The sequence below is a fragment of the Haliotis rufescens genome, unplaced genomic scaffold (genome assembly GCF_023055435.1).
Source record: "Haliotis rufescens isolate VD_foot unplaced genomic scaffold, xgHalRufe1.0.p SCAF_19, whole genome shotgun sequence".
Taxonomy (NCBI): Eukaryota; Metazoa; Mollusca; class Gastropoda; order Lepetellida; family Haliotidae; genus Haliotis; species Haliotis rufescens.
Window position 1 is genome coordinate 16,536,562 of NW_025963879.1, and position 19,772 is coordinate 16,556,333.

General features: G+C 38.0%; 1 protein-coding gene across 3 annotated transcripts in view; it reads right to left on the reverse strand.

Moving 5' to 3' along the window:
- Window positions 1–16,428, reverse strand: part of LOC124137586 (C-Maf-inducing protein-like) — a 109,764-nt gene extending 93,336 nt beyond the window's left edge. The window contains exon 1 of one of the 3 annotated variants that reach the window (XM_046503953.2): window positions 15,539–16,428. In XM_046503953.2, coding sequence (XP_046359909.1) covers window positions 15,539–15,817 — 279 coding nt within the window. In that variant the 5' untranslated portion in view covers window positions 15,818–16,428. The remainder of the gene's footprint in view (window positions 1–15,538) is intronic. The other 2 variants (XM_046503951.2, XM_046503954.2) reach the window with 2 other exon arrangements.
- Between the last annotated feature and the right edge of the window lie 3,344 nt (window positions 16,429–19,772).

Below are 19,772 nucleotides of genomic sequence, written 5' to 3' on the forward strand. Positions count from 1 at the left end.
GTGTGCTGGCGATTAGGTGCCTCATTCTGGCAGTGTGGGTTCAAATCCCCGACAAGACTCAACCCAAAAAGTACGAGAATCTATACTTTACTAAGAAAGTGTTATCCCAAATATAACATTTGTTACATTTGACCACTTTCTAGATGGCATTGTGAATTCATAGCTTTCGGCCATGGGAGCTTTGCCGATTTACACTTGTCAGAGGGGTACACAAAGTACGTGATCTGGAGTACCATTTGTCAGACTTTCATTTTTGTGGAAGCCTCGGTGGCTGAGTGGGTTAGATCGCTGACTTTGGAACATCTGGAAATATACCGTATTCGACCCATTAAGCGCCCTCCCCCAATAAGCGCCCCCCCCTTCTCAGTTCCAAAAATTTATATAGTAATTATTTCGTTTTAAATGAAAATCGTCCTGGAACCAAGGTTTCCGGATATTTGAAGTCCGTATAAGCGGGGCATGACTGTATTCTGTTTATTTTAGATATTTGTGACTTTGAATATTATGCGCAGAAAAAAATTACACCGTACTCCTTCAGCGAAGTCCAGCAAACGAACGGGTGATGATAAACTTCGTCAGTACAAATTCGCAATTTGAGATAAAAAAATCACCAGACATGTTGATTTACCGTTTAAATTGTATTTTTCTCGTAAACAAAGCCGGACACAGCAAAATCAGCTGTTCACACGTTTTCTTGGAATCTACCGGTGATTCGGTCAAAACACACCCAATGATATAACTTTACAGGATTTTAATGCAAGGATCGGCAAAAGTTGTATCTGAAACTATTTTTTTATCAGGAATAATATATTCCAATATCTTGTTAATTTAGATGCAGCTTTTACTAAACATATTTAAAATAATAATAACCCTAAGCGAAGCAGCTGATCGCTATTGCCGGGTATTATTTTTTACATGGAACCAGTCTGACCAGTCACCACCAAGGCTCTCGTGCACATAATCGCGAGAATTATGTGTTGACATAGAATCGTCCAACAAAAACAAATATGACTTTTAACGAATCAAAGTATGGCATTTATGATATATGTATCCATTCTCTGTCAACTAAAGTTTGTTTCAAAGCGTCAATAGCGGTAATCTGACCGTGGTTGCTGTTAATAACAGTAAGTTGTGCGATCTTCCGATCGCTTCACACAAGATTTCGCCGAAATTAATTAAAACAATATTAAAAGGAATTTTGAATAAAATTAATGAAATAAGTTACAAACAAAAGTCCAGATATACAAAGAACACTTTTTATAGCCAGACAGTGTAATTACATGATTAATTTGTGAACTTCAGTATAGATTTGTTGACATGGTATTTCCGATGTTACGTGCTCACAGTAATGTCTTTCCATGGGAGAAAAAACATCAAAACTCATTAATTCGTGTATAATGCGCACCCCCTTCTACACAGTTGTGTTTTTGGAAAAAAAAGTGCGCACTATTCTCAAGAAAATACGGTAAGGCTTACTGATGAATTTACGCCAATTTGACTCTGAATTGGTCCCAATAAGCGCCCACCCCTTCTGTCTTTTTTTAAGCGCCCTGGGCACTTAACGGGTCGAATACGGTACTCATGATCCCTAGCTTGTTTTCTAAAGTATAGCTACAATTTTACTGCTGCAGTCACAATGTAGATGAGATGGTGAGATTGTTCATCACATCACGCACAACAAACAATCCATCATGCGGCAAACATTATCTGCCCACGTTTCCTGCAGCAGGATTTTCCTGTTTATATGCTGTTAATCATGAAATAATTGTGAGCATGTTTTTGGTAACCTTGTCAAATAATCTTATAATGTCAAGCAAAACTTTGCTCACCGGCGTAGTGAAAATGTCCAGTTCGCTAACAGAAGTCATGGTTAACATTGCTAATTTATGCTCAAAGGATTGTGCTAACTTGGCCAACAACACATGAAACCTGAACAATCTTCATCATTGCCCCCGGCACATTTTCTTTGAAAATGCCTTTCTTGGAATTTCCTGCTTTTGATTTCATGGAAGTTTTAAGATCACATGTCAAGCAGTTGAAGAATTTGAGAAGATCCGGGTTAGATTAGGTCTTCAGCAACCCATGATTGCCGTAAAAGGCAACTATGTTTGTCGTAAGAGGCGACTAACGGGATCGGGTGGTCAAGGCTTACTTACTTGGTTGATGCATGTCATCGTATCACAATTGCGTGGATCGATGCTCATGATATCAATTACTGGATTGTCTGGTCCAGAGTCGATTATTTACAGACTGCTGTCACAACAGACAAAACAACAAACAAACAATGTGAAGGATTTTTCATAGCTCAAAAAGACAGCGGTCTTGGGTGGAGAAATTTAGTTCTAACAAGAAACCTGAAAAAGTCAAAATATTATTGTTTATTGTTATTCTGCCTATACATTTATGTTACTTTTTGTAACACCAGACTGAGGAATAAGAAGATAGAAAAGTAGTTCTTCCTGGTTAGCTGTATAGATTATTATCACACAGCTGGACATTTTATAAACTTCCTTGTCACTCATCAATACTCCCTACACAGCTGCATATAATGTTAGCATGGTTAGTGAATAGTGTTTTGTGTGGTAGTAAATATAGTCTTATATTACAGTTATTGCCTGGCAACCTTCAAAGTGTCATCAACCATGAAGGCAACTAATCAGTTGCTGATGGGACATTAAACTACAGTCCACCTCATTTGGGTACTATAACACACCAAATTGATCATCTTACAGGTGATAATCTATCAGTAAAGCATACTGTAATACATATTGATGAGGGTGGGATAACAGTTTATATCACTATATTTATCAATCCTCAAAGTTCCATCAATCATACATAACACAACTTGATTGCTAATAGTCCATTTAATCCACAGTCCACTTCACTAGGATACTATTACACATCAAATCAGTCATATTACAGGTGATGATTCATCAGAGAACAGAGAAAATATTTGTGTGTGTGTGTGTGTGTGTGTGTGTGTGTGTGTGTGTGTGTGTGTGCGCGTGCGTGTGTGCGTGCGTGTGTGTGGGTGGAGGGGAGGGAGAGACAGACACCTTTAACTGCTGTCAACCAGGACATATAGAGTAAGGGAGGTTTCAAACCTTCTTTATTAGAAATACAGCAATTGTGGCAATTTCCCAAGTCTTGAAATGGTACTGGGGCCCCAATGATGGACTTGAGAAAAAAAAGTTCCGGTCCTTAATGACCCTCATTTATTGTAAAACAATATGGGTCCCCAGGACAGATATTTCGGACACTTGGCCTACTTGTCTTTACAGGTATCAAACTGCTTTCAAGAAGCAGTCACAGTCGTACCCTATGAGGGAAACAAGATAACAATTCTCCCTATTTGACAACATGTTGAGAGATTAGAGGTGTAACGATACGGGAGGGTCGCGATACGATACGTATCGCGATACAGGGGTCGCGATACGAAGCGTATCACAATACAGTGTTTACTGGTACAAGCTAAGCCAAGTTGATGTCTTTCTGCTCTCTAAAAGATGTGACAAGGACAGTTGAAGAAGATATAAGGTGTTTATTTACTGTTATAACAAATTGTCAGCAATACAGTATGTTTTACTAAAACAACAAACTGGCTTTAAAACTGTTAAACGTATTTCATGTATTTTCTTGAGTATAGTGCACACCCATGCATAATGCACACCCCCCTCTAGCGGATTCAATATTTTGGAAAAAAAGAAATTTGAATATTATGCACAGAAAAAAATTACACCTTACCCCTTCAGCGAACTTTGTCAGTACAAATTCGAAATTTGAGATAAAAAAATCACCAGACATGTTGATTTACCGTTTAAATTGTATTTTTTGTTCAGCTAGGCATTGTTTTATATCCAGGGATTAAGATTACCTTGTGTATTTTCTCGTAAACTAAGCCGGACACAGCAATCAGCTGTACACACGTTTTCTTAGAATCTACCGGTGATTCGGTCAAGACACACCCAATGATATAACTTTCCAGGATTTTAATGCAAGGATCGGCAAAAGTTGTATCTGAAACTATATTTTTATCAGGAATAATATATTCCAATATCTTGTTAATTTAGATGCAGCTTTTACTAAACATATTTAAAATAATAATAACCCTAAGCGAAGCAGCTGATCGCTATTGCTGGGTATTATTTTTTACATGGAACCAGTCTGACCAGTCACCACCAAGGCTCCCGTGCACGTGATCGCGAGATCGCGAGAATTATGTGTTGACATAGAATCGTCCAACAAAAACAAATATGACTTTTAACGAATCAAAGTATGGCATTTATGATATATGTATCCATTCTCTGTCAACTAAAGTTCCAAATCGATGCATCGTATCGTGGGCTGTGCATAGGGATACAATACTGTATCGCCGTATCGTTACACCACTATGAGAGATGGTGACGATTCACATAACCACCTTTACTCTTAACAACAGTTTTTGATTTAGACCCTTGACATTAATCACTATTAAATCTATGTCACTGCCTCAACATGCAGGATCACAGCATCAGCCAATGGAGAGACAGCTAACCAGGTTCCAGTGATATCTTGACATTAGTCATGAACAAACAGCTGGAGCAACTAATTTATTTCATCTAAACAGATATTACCTGTTTATATAAATTAAGGTTCCCCAGGTGGCATACTGCCCATGCAATAAAACTTGTTTGGTAGCCTAGAAATGGGAAGTCAGTCATTATGCAGGCTTCGCATTATTTCTACATGGACTTTGTGCTAAAACATAATAAATCTTTCTTTTGCCATATTTATCAACAGAAGCGTCTCCCAGTAATTGTCATGTGGAATAACATGAAGGTCATATGATACTTTAGGTCAGGACACCCCTTGGCAGATATTGATGATGACCTCTAATACCTAGGTAATATTTGTTTGTTTGCTTGTTTTATTGTTTGTGTAATGTAACACTATTCTGGAATATTCCAGCTATATGATAAGCATGATGCCTGTGGTGGTACATCTTCATCCCCAGTAAAACATTACTGTTATTTATGCCTGTGGGGTCTATCTTGGCTGAATAAAACATTACCACTATTTATGGGTAAGCATGATAAGACAGATTTTAACCCAAAACTTCACAGGGGTACATATTCAGCAGTTAGCGGTTAGTCCTGAGGTATCTGGAGTAAGATGGCAATTGCATTCATTCCTTCATGTTTGTTTGTTTGTTTGTTTGTTGTTTAACGCCACACTCAGCAATATTCCAGCTATATGACAGCGGCCTGTAAATAATCGAGTCTGGACCTGACAATACAGTGATTGACATCATGAGCATTAATCCACGCAGTTGGGATCGATGTCATGCATCTACCAAGTCAGCGAGCCTGACCACCCGATCCAATTAGTTGCCTCTTACAACAAGCACAGTCGCCTTTTACAGCAAGCATGGGTTGCTGAAGATCTATTCTTCACGGGTCCTAAAGAGATCACCAGGGCCACTTGGAAGAAGTCCATGGAAGAATAACAATAAGCTTTAGAAAAATCATCTACAGTCAAGTCACATTACATTAAAGTGGTCCAGTCCCATTTGATGGGGTTGTACTAACATTCAACATGATGAATGTTCAATTTCTACATGGCAGAACAGTAAACATTATACTGGACGTCGATCAGGAAACTGAAAGCTGACAGTTTCCATAGTTTTGTTCATACAAAAACACACGCTCAAAGCTCAACTATCTATCCTGTTTATGACCCGTCTTAAACCAGTGATTATCAAGATGATAACATGTGTCTACTAGACAAATGCTGCTGGTATATTCACAACACTTACACCATCATAAGCAATGTCATGATTTTCATTATGACTTAATATATCACTGCTCAGGGCACCAACATTGCTCAACCCAACAGACTGCACAGAAACTGCCGACTAAGCAAACAACCAAGCATGAATAAGGAGTCAATCTCTTTCAAATAACCCTCCTGTGGCGTGTGTTCTGGCAAAACATGTAAAATTTGTCTGAACCATTTTATTTTTGTCTTAGTCTACCCCATATTTTACAAAAAATGCTGTTTGATTCAAAAGATATCTTTCATCTTCTTATATTAAAGATATTTGGGGAACTCAACCACAATTTTACAAAAATAATTCAACAAGAAACTGAATAACTCTGGCCTAAATATAAGTCTATATAAACAAACAAACACTATTATGAATGTGAACACTGAGTAGTTCTTATCCGCACATGATCTTTTTCCACTCTAATCCTGTACACCCTGTTGTGACACATGTAACATCTGTGAGTGAGTGGAAAAGTACGGTTTTATGCTATTTTTAGCGGTATTTCAGTAATATCACGTCAGGGGACACCAGAAATGGGCTTTAGATATGTTGGAAACTGAACCCAAGTCTTCATAATGACAGGCAAACACTTCAACCACCAGACTAGCCGACCATCCCACAAATAATTGTATCATAGCTAATGAGATTAATACATGTGAGTCAAGATGGTTGTCCTGGTTTAGTGAAGGTAGATTATTTGTGATTTTTTTAGCACTTATTTTACTGTTTTACAGATTGTAGAGAATTTCCAAGCAGATGCTAGTAAAACATAATTGTTTGGATACCAGGAGAAAATCTCAACATGAGTGACGAGCCTTTCACTTTGCATGGCCATGATAGCAGGGATTTTATCATAAAACATTTACATTGTTAAAGAAATTGTCTTACAAAAGACATATTCCACTTACTCAAACCAATCAGGTAGTTTTGCTCTAATTAACACACAAGTAAATATTGCTTACTGCTGCATCAGCAAGTTTTATGCTACTAACAGCTTGTTCTGTGTCAATTCATTTGTTTCAGTCTTTATCTGCATCCAATCTTTCTCATACACCAGCTGTTGCTGCAAGTGAACATTTGGAATTTGAAACAGAGTCCAACATGCCATGCAGGACCTGCCTTAAAGGAGGACTAGCTGTCTTTGTGTTCTCCCTCAAATATATGTATATGTATCAAGTATTTGTTATGATTACTCTAATTACAATTAACATAAAGGCCATGCCTGACCTTCGCACAGGATGGGAATTGTCACAGAAGTAGCCTCCAATGTGGAGTATACACCCTCTTTAATGTCTACCTCAGAACAGGTACCACAGAACAGGCACTGGACTGTGGAGCAAAGACCCCCTTTAATGTGTCCCACAAAATGGCTCCAGGCTACAGAGCATGGTCCCTCATTCATGTGTACCACAGAACAGGTTGCACACCCTGGCAAAGGCTTATATCTGTCAAGTCAATGCTAAACAAAAGCTACTCAAAAAATTTCAGAAGGCTGAGTAGGTATGTGATAAACATACAATAATTCCCCAGTCTGTCCCTCTCTGACATTTCACTCGAGACAACTTCCATAACTAAAAATGGCCAATGCGAGCATATACTAAAAAACTGTTCAATAGAAGACACAGACACTAATAATGTACACATTACATTGTCAAAATATCTATCAATAAGATCTAAATAAAGAGTTATTTTAAAAGAAATATTGATTTTGGACATTTACAGCCCAACATTCCTGTGAAATAAAATAATCAAACTTTAACAAGAACAATGGATTCTTGTTTAGAGGGACAATACATTTTCTGACCGGTTACTAAACAAAACTTAAAATATTTTGAAACGCACACAGAAAATATCTCTACTTAGGTACCTAACCATGATGCCATTTAATGAGAGGGTCAGATTGTCCAAACTAACTATTGCTTCATGGTATTTCAGTCCAGATATCACAACAGCCAGTGTTTCACAGTTGGGACCTGTGGCATGTCATGATGACTTGCTCAATATTGAGCCATGTGCAAAATTCCCTTCAAGATTTCTGTACATAGCAGTAGTAATGATATTTCAATGATACATCAATACAATCAAGTGTGAGCCAGACAAACCAGTGGTTGACACACACAGTGAGTGAGTGAGTGAGTGAGTCTCTCAGCTTGATGAGGGATGCAGGTTTTACACATTTAACACTTAGTAAAAACCCACAAGTACAGGTCTCGGTCTGACAAACCTGCAAACATAATCAGGGCGAAATGGAATTCCTACCCACAATCCTAGGTTTGTGGCATGGCAACTATGCACAGTGAATTGCTTGAAATATTTAATCAACTGGAATAGTTTCCAAAGGCTTTTTACTTGTCCTTGTGGTTTTTCACTGGCCTTGAGATAGCATACATATCACATGCTGCAGTCTGAAAGAACATTGTAAACAATATCAGTTGTATGATAACTATACAACATTTAGACACATTGATGCTTTAGTTGAACATTGTTTTATTCTAAGGCTAAGCAGTGCACTCCTTTTTCGTCCTAGCTTTGTTTAGAATTTATTTCGGACATATTGCAAGTTGCAGGTGTGTTTTTAAAGCAACAGAGAACATCACAAAATGGGGCACCCTGTATCTGGGTTCACTCTATGTATTTTCAGATATGGGCCCTTTACATGAAAGTTTCAACTATTACACCCACACTTGCCCATACAGCACAATGTTTCAATGCCCCATTGCATTTAAAAATGTGTGCCTTTTTCAAATTTAGGGGCTAAAAAAGGCCCCTCCCTAGAATTATCCCTGCTGTATACATGGCATCTATGATCACAAAGTTATGACCCACTTGTGACATCACACAAATGCGATTTCTGCAACACTCCCTCAGAGCAAAAGCTGGTGTTGCGACATGTCATCGCAACTTAATTTACACATATATATTTTGTCACATTTTCTTCTTGCTTCGGCATCTTCCTTTCCAATTCTGCATATTAATCTTCAATGCTTGCTATATCTATCTATATCGGACAATAGCTTTCAATTACATCCTTCAAAATCCTTTACTGATCAACTGTACATAACAATAACATGAAGAAAACCACCCTCTGGCGAAAAAGAATCTGCACCAGCATTAATCACAGCATTAACATTTTTCTCTGCTACTTAGAAAGTTAACTGTCTGTCTGTCTGTCTAAATGTACACAAGAATTTTCATCTAAAGATTTCCATGAATTGATGCTGTCAATGGAAAAAAAACAAGCATATTTTTCATCTGTCACAGAAGAGCTCACTGTCATAGCTAAGCGTCATAAGTAAGACAATGATACAACAGGCTTAAGACAGACATAATTCTTGTCGTAAGTAGCAGAGATTTGTCTTACCTTAGACAGCTTTGTGAATAGGCCGCCCAAGGTATTAAGTATCTGTGGCATGTAACAATGGTAAGTTTACAGGTGAACATGCAGCCCTTCATTAGCATCATTAGACCTGTCCTGCAGGAAACATCACACCATTAGGATAACCTGTCAGTGCTGTCATTCACTACTGCTTGTTTGTTTGTTGTTTAACACTACACTCAGCAATATTCCAGCTATATGACAGCAGTCTGTAAATACTGGACCAGACAATCCAGTGATTGACATCATGAGCATCATTGTACATAGTTGGGATACTATATGACATCATGAGCATCATTGTACATAGTTGGGATGCTATATGACGCCCGGCTGTAAATAATCAAGTCTGGACCAGACAATCCAGTGATTGACATCATGAGCATCGATCAACGCAATTGGGATCGATGTCATGCATCAACAAAGTCAGCGAGCCTCACCACCCGATCCCGTTAGTCACCAATCCAATATCCAAAATATACAAGAAGTTCACAGCAAAACCACTTGATGTGTCCATTATGAGATAACCACACACATTAAGTGACCAGTCCAAAAGTTAATTCCTTTTGAGACATCCACTTTTACTCTGGGACCTCTTGCACAAAGCGATCTTAGGGCTACAATATTGTAAGCCTATGTTAAAGTATGGGAAATACAATAATCTTAGCGCTAAGATCACTTTGTGCAAGATGGCCCAAGACTTGAGAGGCCTCTTTTGTCACACTATTGCCGGCGATGATGAAACACTACCATGTGAAAAAACTGGATATACTTCTTTTTTTTTTTAATATTTTTTATTCAATTCAGTATATGATATTACAGAGAAGACTGGATATACTTAATGAAAATAGAATAGGTTTAGTTTTATTACTCTATAAAACACTGTGTAGTCAAGTAGGTTGATTTTGTCACATGGAAAACTGGCAGGGCCTTTACCTCCTCCACCTCTAAACTGAAGGAATTAAGATTTTTATACATCAAACTTTTGTACTGGTACCTTTCAGACTTCAACCCCCACACAAATTTTCTACCTTGATATTTTTCCAATAATTATCACTGAAGGTTTTCTTTGATATTGATTACCTCCCAGTAATGCAAACAATAAGCTACAAATAACCACAAATGAAACAATGTCGCAATACAAGATCATTATTTGTACCAGAAGTATAACAATGTATAATGAACCCTCTGTTAATAAAATACTATGTACCCAGAAAAATATCAAGACCATAGGAAAAACTGTATATACATACACATATCATAAAAACAGGAATACATGTATGAAAATGTTACATCTGACCTATTCCTGAAAGGTATTGTCTTTTCACAAACAGTTCACATATAATTAGGATATAATGTAGGGAACTCAAGTAAGCCTCACCTTTACAGTTCCCCCCCGTCAACAGACCTATCCCTATATTTCAGGCCCACCCCAATGCTTCAGGTGTTAATCCACCCCTCACGTCTATGCCAGCCCACCTTTCTGTATCCCCCATGCTGTAACTGTAATATTCTCATTAACAACCCACAGCATGAGTGCTAATACAGTTTTAAGGGGCCAACAATTTTCATACTCCAGAGAGTACTGTTTTTGTTTGTTTGTTGTTTAACGCCACACTCAGCAATATTCCAGCTATATGACGGCGGTCCGTAAATAATCATATCTGGATCAGATAATCCAGTGATAGACATCATGAGCATCAATCCACACAATTGGGATACAATGATATGCATCAACTAAGGCAGCGAGTCTGACCAACCTATCCCGTTAGTCGCCTTTTACGAAAAGCATAGTCGCATCTTACATTTACCATAAATTCAATCTTGAGGCAAATACATGTACTTGATTTTTTTGATTTTTTGTCATTTATCATGACTAAGACATCTTTATTTATATCATTTCTCCTGTTTTCATATAGAAAAGGTGTATCGGTATATAATCTACATGGTGGTGAGTATTCACATGTTTTATATTATTTTTTAAAATGTGGACTCAATTAACTTCAGGGCTTACAGCTACTGTACATACAGAAGACTCTCAACTTCAAGACTAGTTTATTAAAGGAGACCCCCGCCTCAAAGGCCCCCAACCCCCTTCTGACATCGGATTCAGGGGTCTGTTAAGAGGGTATTCAGTACTCAGCAATGTGGTACGCGGCACGCATATATAATCTTATTTGGTATGCAGATTCAACATTCATAAAAAAAGTCATGGTGTTCACAATAGTATTCTTCATATATTTACTTTTTTCAATATTTTTTAATTAATTTTACTTGAAATCGCACATTTTTCTCAATGCTTTTTAGATTTCTGTAGTAGTATACTAGTTTCAGTGATGAGCAAATGAATGAAAAATCAGATGGTATTCGGACTTCAGGAAGGAGGGGTTTGGGACCCTTAAAAAATGTAGGGAAGTTCATACTTCATGTTTTGTGATTAAAATAAGAGAGCCCTTTCCTGCAGAATCAGACAAGGGTTTCAAGTACACAAGGCCATGAACTGAATATGTGAGTTTATGTACACCAAAATTGTGCCAAATATATAACCTTAGCATGTAATATGATCAATGTCCTTTGTAATTGTTGTACGAGGGGAGTCAGTCATGGATTATATGTAACAATGAATGCAAATCTTATTTTTGTAACCAAGTTCGTTTAGTTTGTGTTGATCTCTACCACAGACAGATGCCTAAATATGCAAGAAACACAAAACGGCATGTTCAGTCGGTTTCCTGTTCCTTCCTCGCTGTAATCGCTTACTTCAAACTTCCTCTTTGCTATATCTGCCTTTTCGCTTGGGACATTTCAGGAAATGACACTTTTGTTTGATGAACTAGTATACACAATACCAAATTTTGCGTCTTCAATATGCCGAAAATAACGGAAAATAATTTCATTGTCATGCAGAGCAATGCACTGTAAACAAAATAAAATGGTGGATGTCTCTCCAGGATGGTGTCACAACTACAGCTTGGCCTCAAGCTGGGATTTCAATATGTATCCGCTCTAGTTGTGGAATCAGGGCAGTTGTTTGTTGCTTTTTAGATAATTATGAAATCACATGATACTCCTGTGTTTAATCAACGCCAGATCAGGTCAATGTTCAATGTCTGTGGATCAGTCAAAATCGGCTTAAGGAAGAAAGAGAGTAAGGTTTTAGGTAGGTATGACAAAGACATATATGAAAAATGCAGTGATTTTGTTGATTACGGTTTTAATCCTATTATTCAATTAAATATACTATTACCATGACTACATGTCCCATAATGCTATGATATTTCAACATACCACAGACATGTTGTCCATGTACTTACTAGTGTGCAAAAGATGTATTACCGGTACATGTTATTCCACATGCTACATACAGTATTCCCTAACTGCTATGCCCTACAATATAGCGCTAACTTGGTTATAGCATGCAGTAACACATGGCTCCCAAAATTTACTGACATTTTTAATAAACTCAAGTTTTACACCTTCAAAATGTTTTTTTCCCATCACCAAAAACTTTATCACCTGTACTTGCTGCATGTACAATTTCATAATGATACATGCAGAAATAACTGAATTTATGTACAAAATTACATTTTCAATATGGCTGCTGGAAATTTGTGAATTAAGCAGACGTTACTGATAACAGTATACATGTACCATCCAGAATAATAGGGTTTCACTGAACTCCAGTTAAACCTGAAGTGTATTGAATCAGTTATTCAACTACAAAATCAAACATCAGTGTTGATGTATTTTTAGGGTTATTTGTTATTTTCCATGGAGTCATTTACAGTCTGTTGTTGAATCAGCTATTCATTACAAAATATCATTTAAGCCAATATTGTACTCAACACACATTACAAAATAACATTTGAACTTATCTTGTACTCAACAGACATTCAAATCCTATCTACAATTAGTACAACATTTTGATCCCATTACACCAACCAGTCCTTTGTCATCATTTCCAGTAGATTTTAGCAGGAATTTACCTACGATTTTAAGCCAGGTGCCCGTGGCAGGCAAACTGGGGGATAAAATCATTATTTTGTTCCTAATTTAGATTTGTTAAAAGTTATTATTTTCCTAAACTTTGAGTTATTTTAGCATTGCAAAAATAAAGCTCTAAAGCCTCTTCCTCTTTACCATGTGTATTGTCCAGTTATCAGTGACATAGAGTTACCTCTATCACTTACCTCTACAAAGCCATAATTAGTCATAACTTTAACATGAATTGGGATATTTTTAATTACAACTTGGGAATTTTTACAGACATCTGCTCCAGAAACCAGAAATTTGCCTCTGATCAGGTCTATATAAACCCCTGTTTTAGTGTTGGTGTACTGTGGCTCAAACTGAGTTGACTAGACAAATAGACATTATACTGTGGCATCAGTCCAGTGTCTGAAGTGACTGACTGAGTCAATGCTCTAATTACAGTCTGGAGATACTATACATCAACTCTTCAGCTTCATTATATGGTGTTTTGTTTTTTCAAATCAATCAAATTATCTGTGCATGTATATTGCCCCACTGTTATACCATAAGGAAACAATGTTGATAATTGTATAGGGAATTATGACAACATGCAACAAATTATCAGCATGTGACCTATTTTAACATCCATAAGCAGTCACTAATTGTTGGTATACTTGAACACATGTCTGTCCTAAGGTAAACACTGAAATTGGGGAATATTGACAAACTGTCTCAAGAGCTCCCTGAAATTTTCCGGCCTCTACAGTCAAAGTCCAAAGTTTAGCAAGCTGTTAGGTCTGTGGTGAAAATCACACCAAGATTTCAGAAGGAAGTGATGGGGTCCAAATTATGAAGGAAAAATTTACAGCTATATATGTTATTTTCATAGGAATGGTTCTGTTACAAGAACAAATGTCTCGTTTGGTAAAGAAATCTAAGTATAAGAATGTTTTAACTCATTTTCTCTAAAATTGACAACTTTAAGAACTCATCCGTCTCCTACAGGTGATTATTATCTGGCTAGAGGTGTAACGATATGATGGGGTCGCTATACGATACATATCCTGATACCATGGGTGCGATACGATTCAGTAATACAGTAATTTTATTTCATAAGTTGATATTCTTTATGTTTACAACCCTGAATCATTTGTTTTTTAATTTCAAAGATCGAAGGTAGGATATTACGCCGCAGAATGTTCTTTATAGCCAACCAGGAAATACTACAGAATATGCATAAGCTAGTTGTTGAACAGTTTCTGTTATCATTCATGTGTTTTTAACTTTTTACACCAATATAACTTGTAATGTATCATATGTATAGCGATACATGGGTTGTAAATAGATGTATAGTATCGTGGGCATCATATTACAACATTACAGTGATAAATGTGCAACTGCTTTATTTGGATTAAATTGTAAAAGTAGATGATAATCTTTCCTTTCATTGCCTTATCCAATATCAGATGATAGATATTGGTAATATAATTGTGTTGCCAGGGAACACATAAAAGGCATTTTCTCCAAAGTTATACAATATGTCACAAACAATGTACATCAATATTGTTCAATCAGTAGCTAATGCATGTATTCTACTTCTATAGACTCAAGGGTTTTGTTGCAACTTGTATGCAACCTACTTGTGATGGAAAGAATGTGTGTTCACTGAACAATCTACAGCCTTCCGGGCTGCCCTATACTACATGTGCCAGACAGAATAACCGTGTCAACAGCTTGACAATTTGTCATTTTGTGGTGTATGCATTGTATGGATGGGAACATTAGTTTACGTGAGATCCTGGTTGCATGTTTCCCTGAAACCTGTGCACACTATCTCTTCACTTGTCACGAACTCCCACATCTGCTTCATAAATACTAACAAATTGCATGGACCACTGACTTATTGGCAAGGATATACTTACGTCCACAAACAAGTTTTACAGAGCTAATGTGAACAACCACAACTGACGAAATTGGAGTAACACGATTCAATCTACCTTCGCCAAATTAAACCATTTATCGATCTGAGGAATTTGACAGATTCCTCGGGAGCCCGATTTCTCGTGACCCGACGATGTTTACTAGTTTATGCTGAGGGTCAGATCACAAGTCCCGACAATAAGCGTAACAACACATATTTAACGCATAATCTATCAAAAGCATGGTAATAAACCCCGTGAATAAATTAGCACATGTACACATTTTGTTCTTGTAGCCGATTCAACCAGAAGTAGCAATAAAAACAACGATAACACAAGCGCATGATAAGGACGGCACGCCGCCTCCATACTGACAGCCGTCACAACAAACCGGATTACGATCCTGTGATAAACATATCATCGCCCATACAAGGGATGATAGGTACTTGTCTGATGTCAAACACTCACCGTTGCAGAGCGAATTTCTCCGTGATCTAGAACAATATGATGACTCTCCCACCGCCGCAGATATTTAGAGTTCATGATTTTGCTTACAATCGTCCGTGTGTGATTCAGACGACACACTTGGATGTCGCCCTCGGAGACCAGTTTGTATTTGGGTCCCTGGGGTAGGGATTTGATTGACACAGGGGACGAGCTCGCAGAGCTCGAATGTTGAGGGGTGCTGGGAGCTGACGGAGGGTCAGTTGAGGTAACTTCAACGCAGGCATCTGCCAACGTCGCCATTTTGTAGAGCTTTGCTTGCAGCTCGCACGAGCCGAAGCTCGTTAAGGCTGATCCGTAGCAGACGACAGAGTAAATATCCCCGTAATATCGCACACACCGATATGATTATTCCCTGGACATGGTTACTCCCCTCGGGTACACCACCGACACATCAGGACGAATTATAATTTTGTAGTTTAATTCGCCTGGCGCGTATGCAGAGAAGTGGTAAACACGATGTTACAGTGGTTTTGCTGGGTCCTTTTCACATAGATCACGGTACGAGACTAGACCGTTGTTCCTCGAAAACGGATCCAATAATTGTGTCACTTAATATATCCCGGTAGTCCATTTCAGCACAATAACCTAAAAAAATGAAGGCCACGCGTTGTGAGTGTCGAATAACTCTGTCAGTCCCCTGTTCTGTGTGTGGAGTAAAAAGGGTCGTGACTAATACAAGAACGTAATCGGGTTTTCATTGAAAATGGCAGCGAGCGGTCACGTGACATATGACGTTTCTCCGCTGGCATATCTGCGCGATTTTAGGTTGTAGGTAGCCTACGTCACTACACGTATATACAAACTTAACGCAGCGAGCCCGCGATACAGATTAATTTTGAAAAAAATATAAGAAAAATGCTTTTGAAATATCCATCAGCATTCCACACACTGTGAAGACTTCAAGTTAGGGCGTGAGTCATTGATCAATACACGATCAGCAGCGATGATGAAAAAGGAGTGAAAACGTTACATGCACACACATCAGAGTTTGCTAAATGAAAACGTGGTGTTTTATGGGGCAGTGGAAGAATCATTCTCGTCTTTAAAGCACAGATCTGTCAGGGTTGTGAAAGCACCTTGGACAACGAGTCTCACATACTTTATGTTAGAATCACCTGTCGTCGGCTGTGGGTGTTTCAGTAATTCAAATTTAATCCATTCATTTTCTTGTTCATTTGACATTAGCTTGCCTTTAAAACGAATTAAATCCCCATTTCCCGTTCAGAATCATCCAGTCAAATATTTTATAATCCACTTACGGATTGCGGACCAACTTCAGCAACTTTGGGATTATTAAAGGGAGGCTATCACTTGTCAGGCGTGAATTCCATGCATGTTTTGATTTTGAGTACTGTATTTTAGAGTGCTTAAGAACCAAAGTATTCGATAACATTCGGGGAATGTATTGACTGATCACGTCGTGTGACATCGTCCCAAGACCTGTTTGGGAAAATATATTAGAAACCGGAAGAAAACTGTGAAATGACGACAACTACCATTAGACAAGGAAATGGAACCTAATCACTCAGACGCTATGGTATACGGACACCAGAATGAAAGTGATCGACAAAACATAGTTCTCCCTTTCATCGCTAGGTGTTACTTTCAGCTGAATCTTCACAATTATTTGTGGTGATAACATCAAAATCCTATCTCATCAAGTCCAGGAGCCGTCAAAAACAATCCCGTTTACAGATGTTGCCGCACGCCAAACACGAAGATCTCATTCGATAAATGAAATGTAATGAGTTGTTTCACGGCGATGTTCTGTTACAGTGTATTTTCGAAACTACGGATTTGACACGATTTCCAACATAACACTGTTTGCAGCATACAATATTTATACAGACCATTAGCATTACTTGAAATGTGTTGTGAAATGAGGTCTAACCTCCCGTCCAAGATTATTGCAGTAATATAGCGGCGTGTATGTGTATTCATCACCAAATTCTGGTAGATTTAAACCTAATGTTTAACAACCACCGTCATTTACTTATTTATTTTTAATGATTGCTTTCAAAGGTTGATCTTGTCCATGCAGTATTTTAATACGGTAAGATTGTGTTTGTTTGTTTGGTTGGTTGGTTGGTTGTTTAACGCCGCACTCAGCAATAATATTCCAGCTATATGACGGCGGTCTGTAAATAATCGAGTCTGGACCAGACAATCCAGAGATTGATATCATGAGCATCGATCCACGCAATTGGGATCGATGACATGCATCAACCAAGTCAGGAGCCTTGTGTATTTTAAGTGATAGTGATACAACCAAAAATACATTAATGAAAGTGTATTTCTTCTCTCTTCAGACTGTTAAAATATATTTCATCTCCCCAAGGTATACATCGTATATTCTATATAGTATACCCCTTATATATAGAACCTTACGATAGGCTAGAGTACACCGTGTCATTTCTAACAGCCATTACGTATGTACACATGGTAGCGACCTGTTGCGACCCGGGTTTGAATTGGTCCTCAGCAACCCATGCTTGTCGTGATTTAAAAGTAATTAAAGGAAGATATTTAAATATTGAAAAGTCACTAAGAATTTGCCCCGTCTGTACTCTTGGTGTTGAAGACGAATTGTATTTTAGGTTTATTTGCCCGGTATATTACAAAATATGTATTGAATATTTACCCGCCTGGTCATTTTCATATAATTTTTGAATTTGAAGTTTACACGATATACGGCTTTTCCATTGGACGAGAGAGCGGTCACATGACCGCGAAATTGACGTTCATAAGTGTATGAACGACACAATTTGACGTTCATACGTTTTTCACGAGACCGTGTTCTTGAAATGACGTAAACACTGACGGACTACTTCCACATTCCTGGGGAAACCCCTGGGAATTCCCTAGCACGAAAACACACAAGCGTTCTTTCTGATCATTTAGAACCTTTATTCTTGGTCTCAGCGTTTCAGTATACATTGAGAAATATCAGAGAGCGTGACTGCATGATTGTTCACGAATATCCTCGCTGCGGCCTATCCTAATGAACAAACGATGAAATGCACATCTAAACTATCGTAGTGTGGACTCGATCCGTGTCTAGGCTGACATTGACCGTCTCCAGCAATCTATGAATTTACCTTAGTGTCTGTTTGACGCATCTTTATTCACCTTTCAATGATCTGGCAGTTGATCAATGATGACTAACACATGTAACCGCCACACGTTCATTAATAACTTCTGAAATCTCTCCCGTCACGTTTATCGTGTCGGCCATTTTGACGTCTTGTATTTGATGTAAATGTATTACGACGCGCTGTCATTGTGACTGACTTACTGAGGTAGTTCTTTACAGACCTTTCTCATCTAATGAGGATATGATCTGAACACACGTGCTGCTTAAGATGTTTCTGAAGAGCAAGTTGTGCATCCATACGCCCATGTCACCTCTCTTTTTGAGGAACTATTTTACTCCGCGATATAGCTGGTTGTTGTATGGCTGTCAGTGTCAGTGTCACACGTACTAAATAAAATTGTGTTTAGATCTTGGCCTACATCCTTTGAGGTAAGAAATTGTGATATAAAAATTATAAGAATTGACTTTCACTTTGTGTGAGTTCATTGGAGTATGAACCTTCATAGAGTGAGGGCCAAACATTGTATGAACGTCGTCGCAAGCTCCGACGTTCATACATTTTTGCCCTCACTCTATGAAGGTTCATACTCCAATGAACTCACACAAAGTGAAGGTCAATTCTTAAGTATATCTACTAATAACTTTATTTATCATCCAAAACTGGATCCCACAGGAGATACCGCTCGGATTCGATCAAGCGATATCTACACTGTAGATATCGCTGCAATGAAATTACATCACAATGCTTTGCAGATCATTGTGACGTCACTGGTTACCATAACGTCACAATCAAATGACATCACTAATGGCTCTGCTACTGAAGCTGTTAGCAGTACTTTTTACACCAAAGACACTGCCAATTACTGTCTACAAATTGAAAAAGTTGGAAGAATGATGTTAGATGATAAAAAAAATCTCACCCTCGTGTCTTTTGATATCAAATATATCAACTCGTGTTTTCACCTTCTTCGTCGGGCAGTTAATGGAAGACCTCGGGCTTCTGCAAATGATAATGCCCTGAAAAAAAACGTTACCGTTATATCAAAAGACACTCGGGTGAGATTCTCTATATGTTTGCTGTCAAACAAGTATCTTTATGCA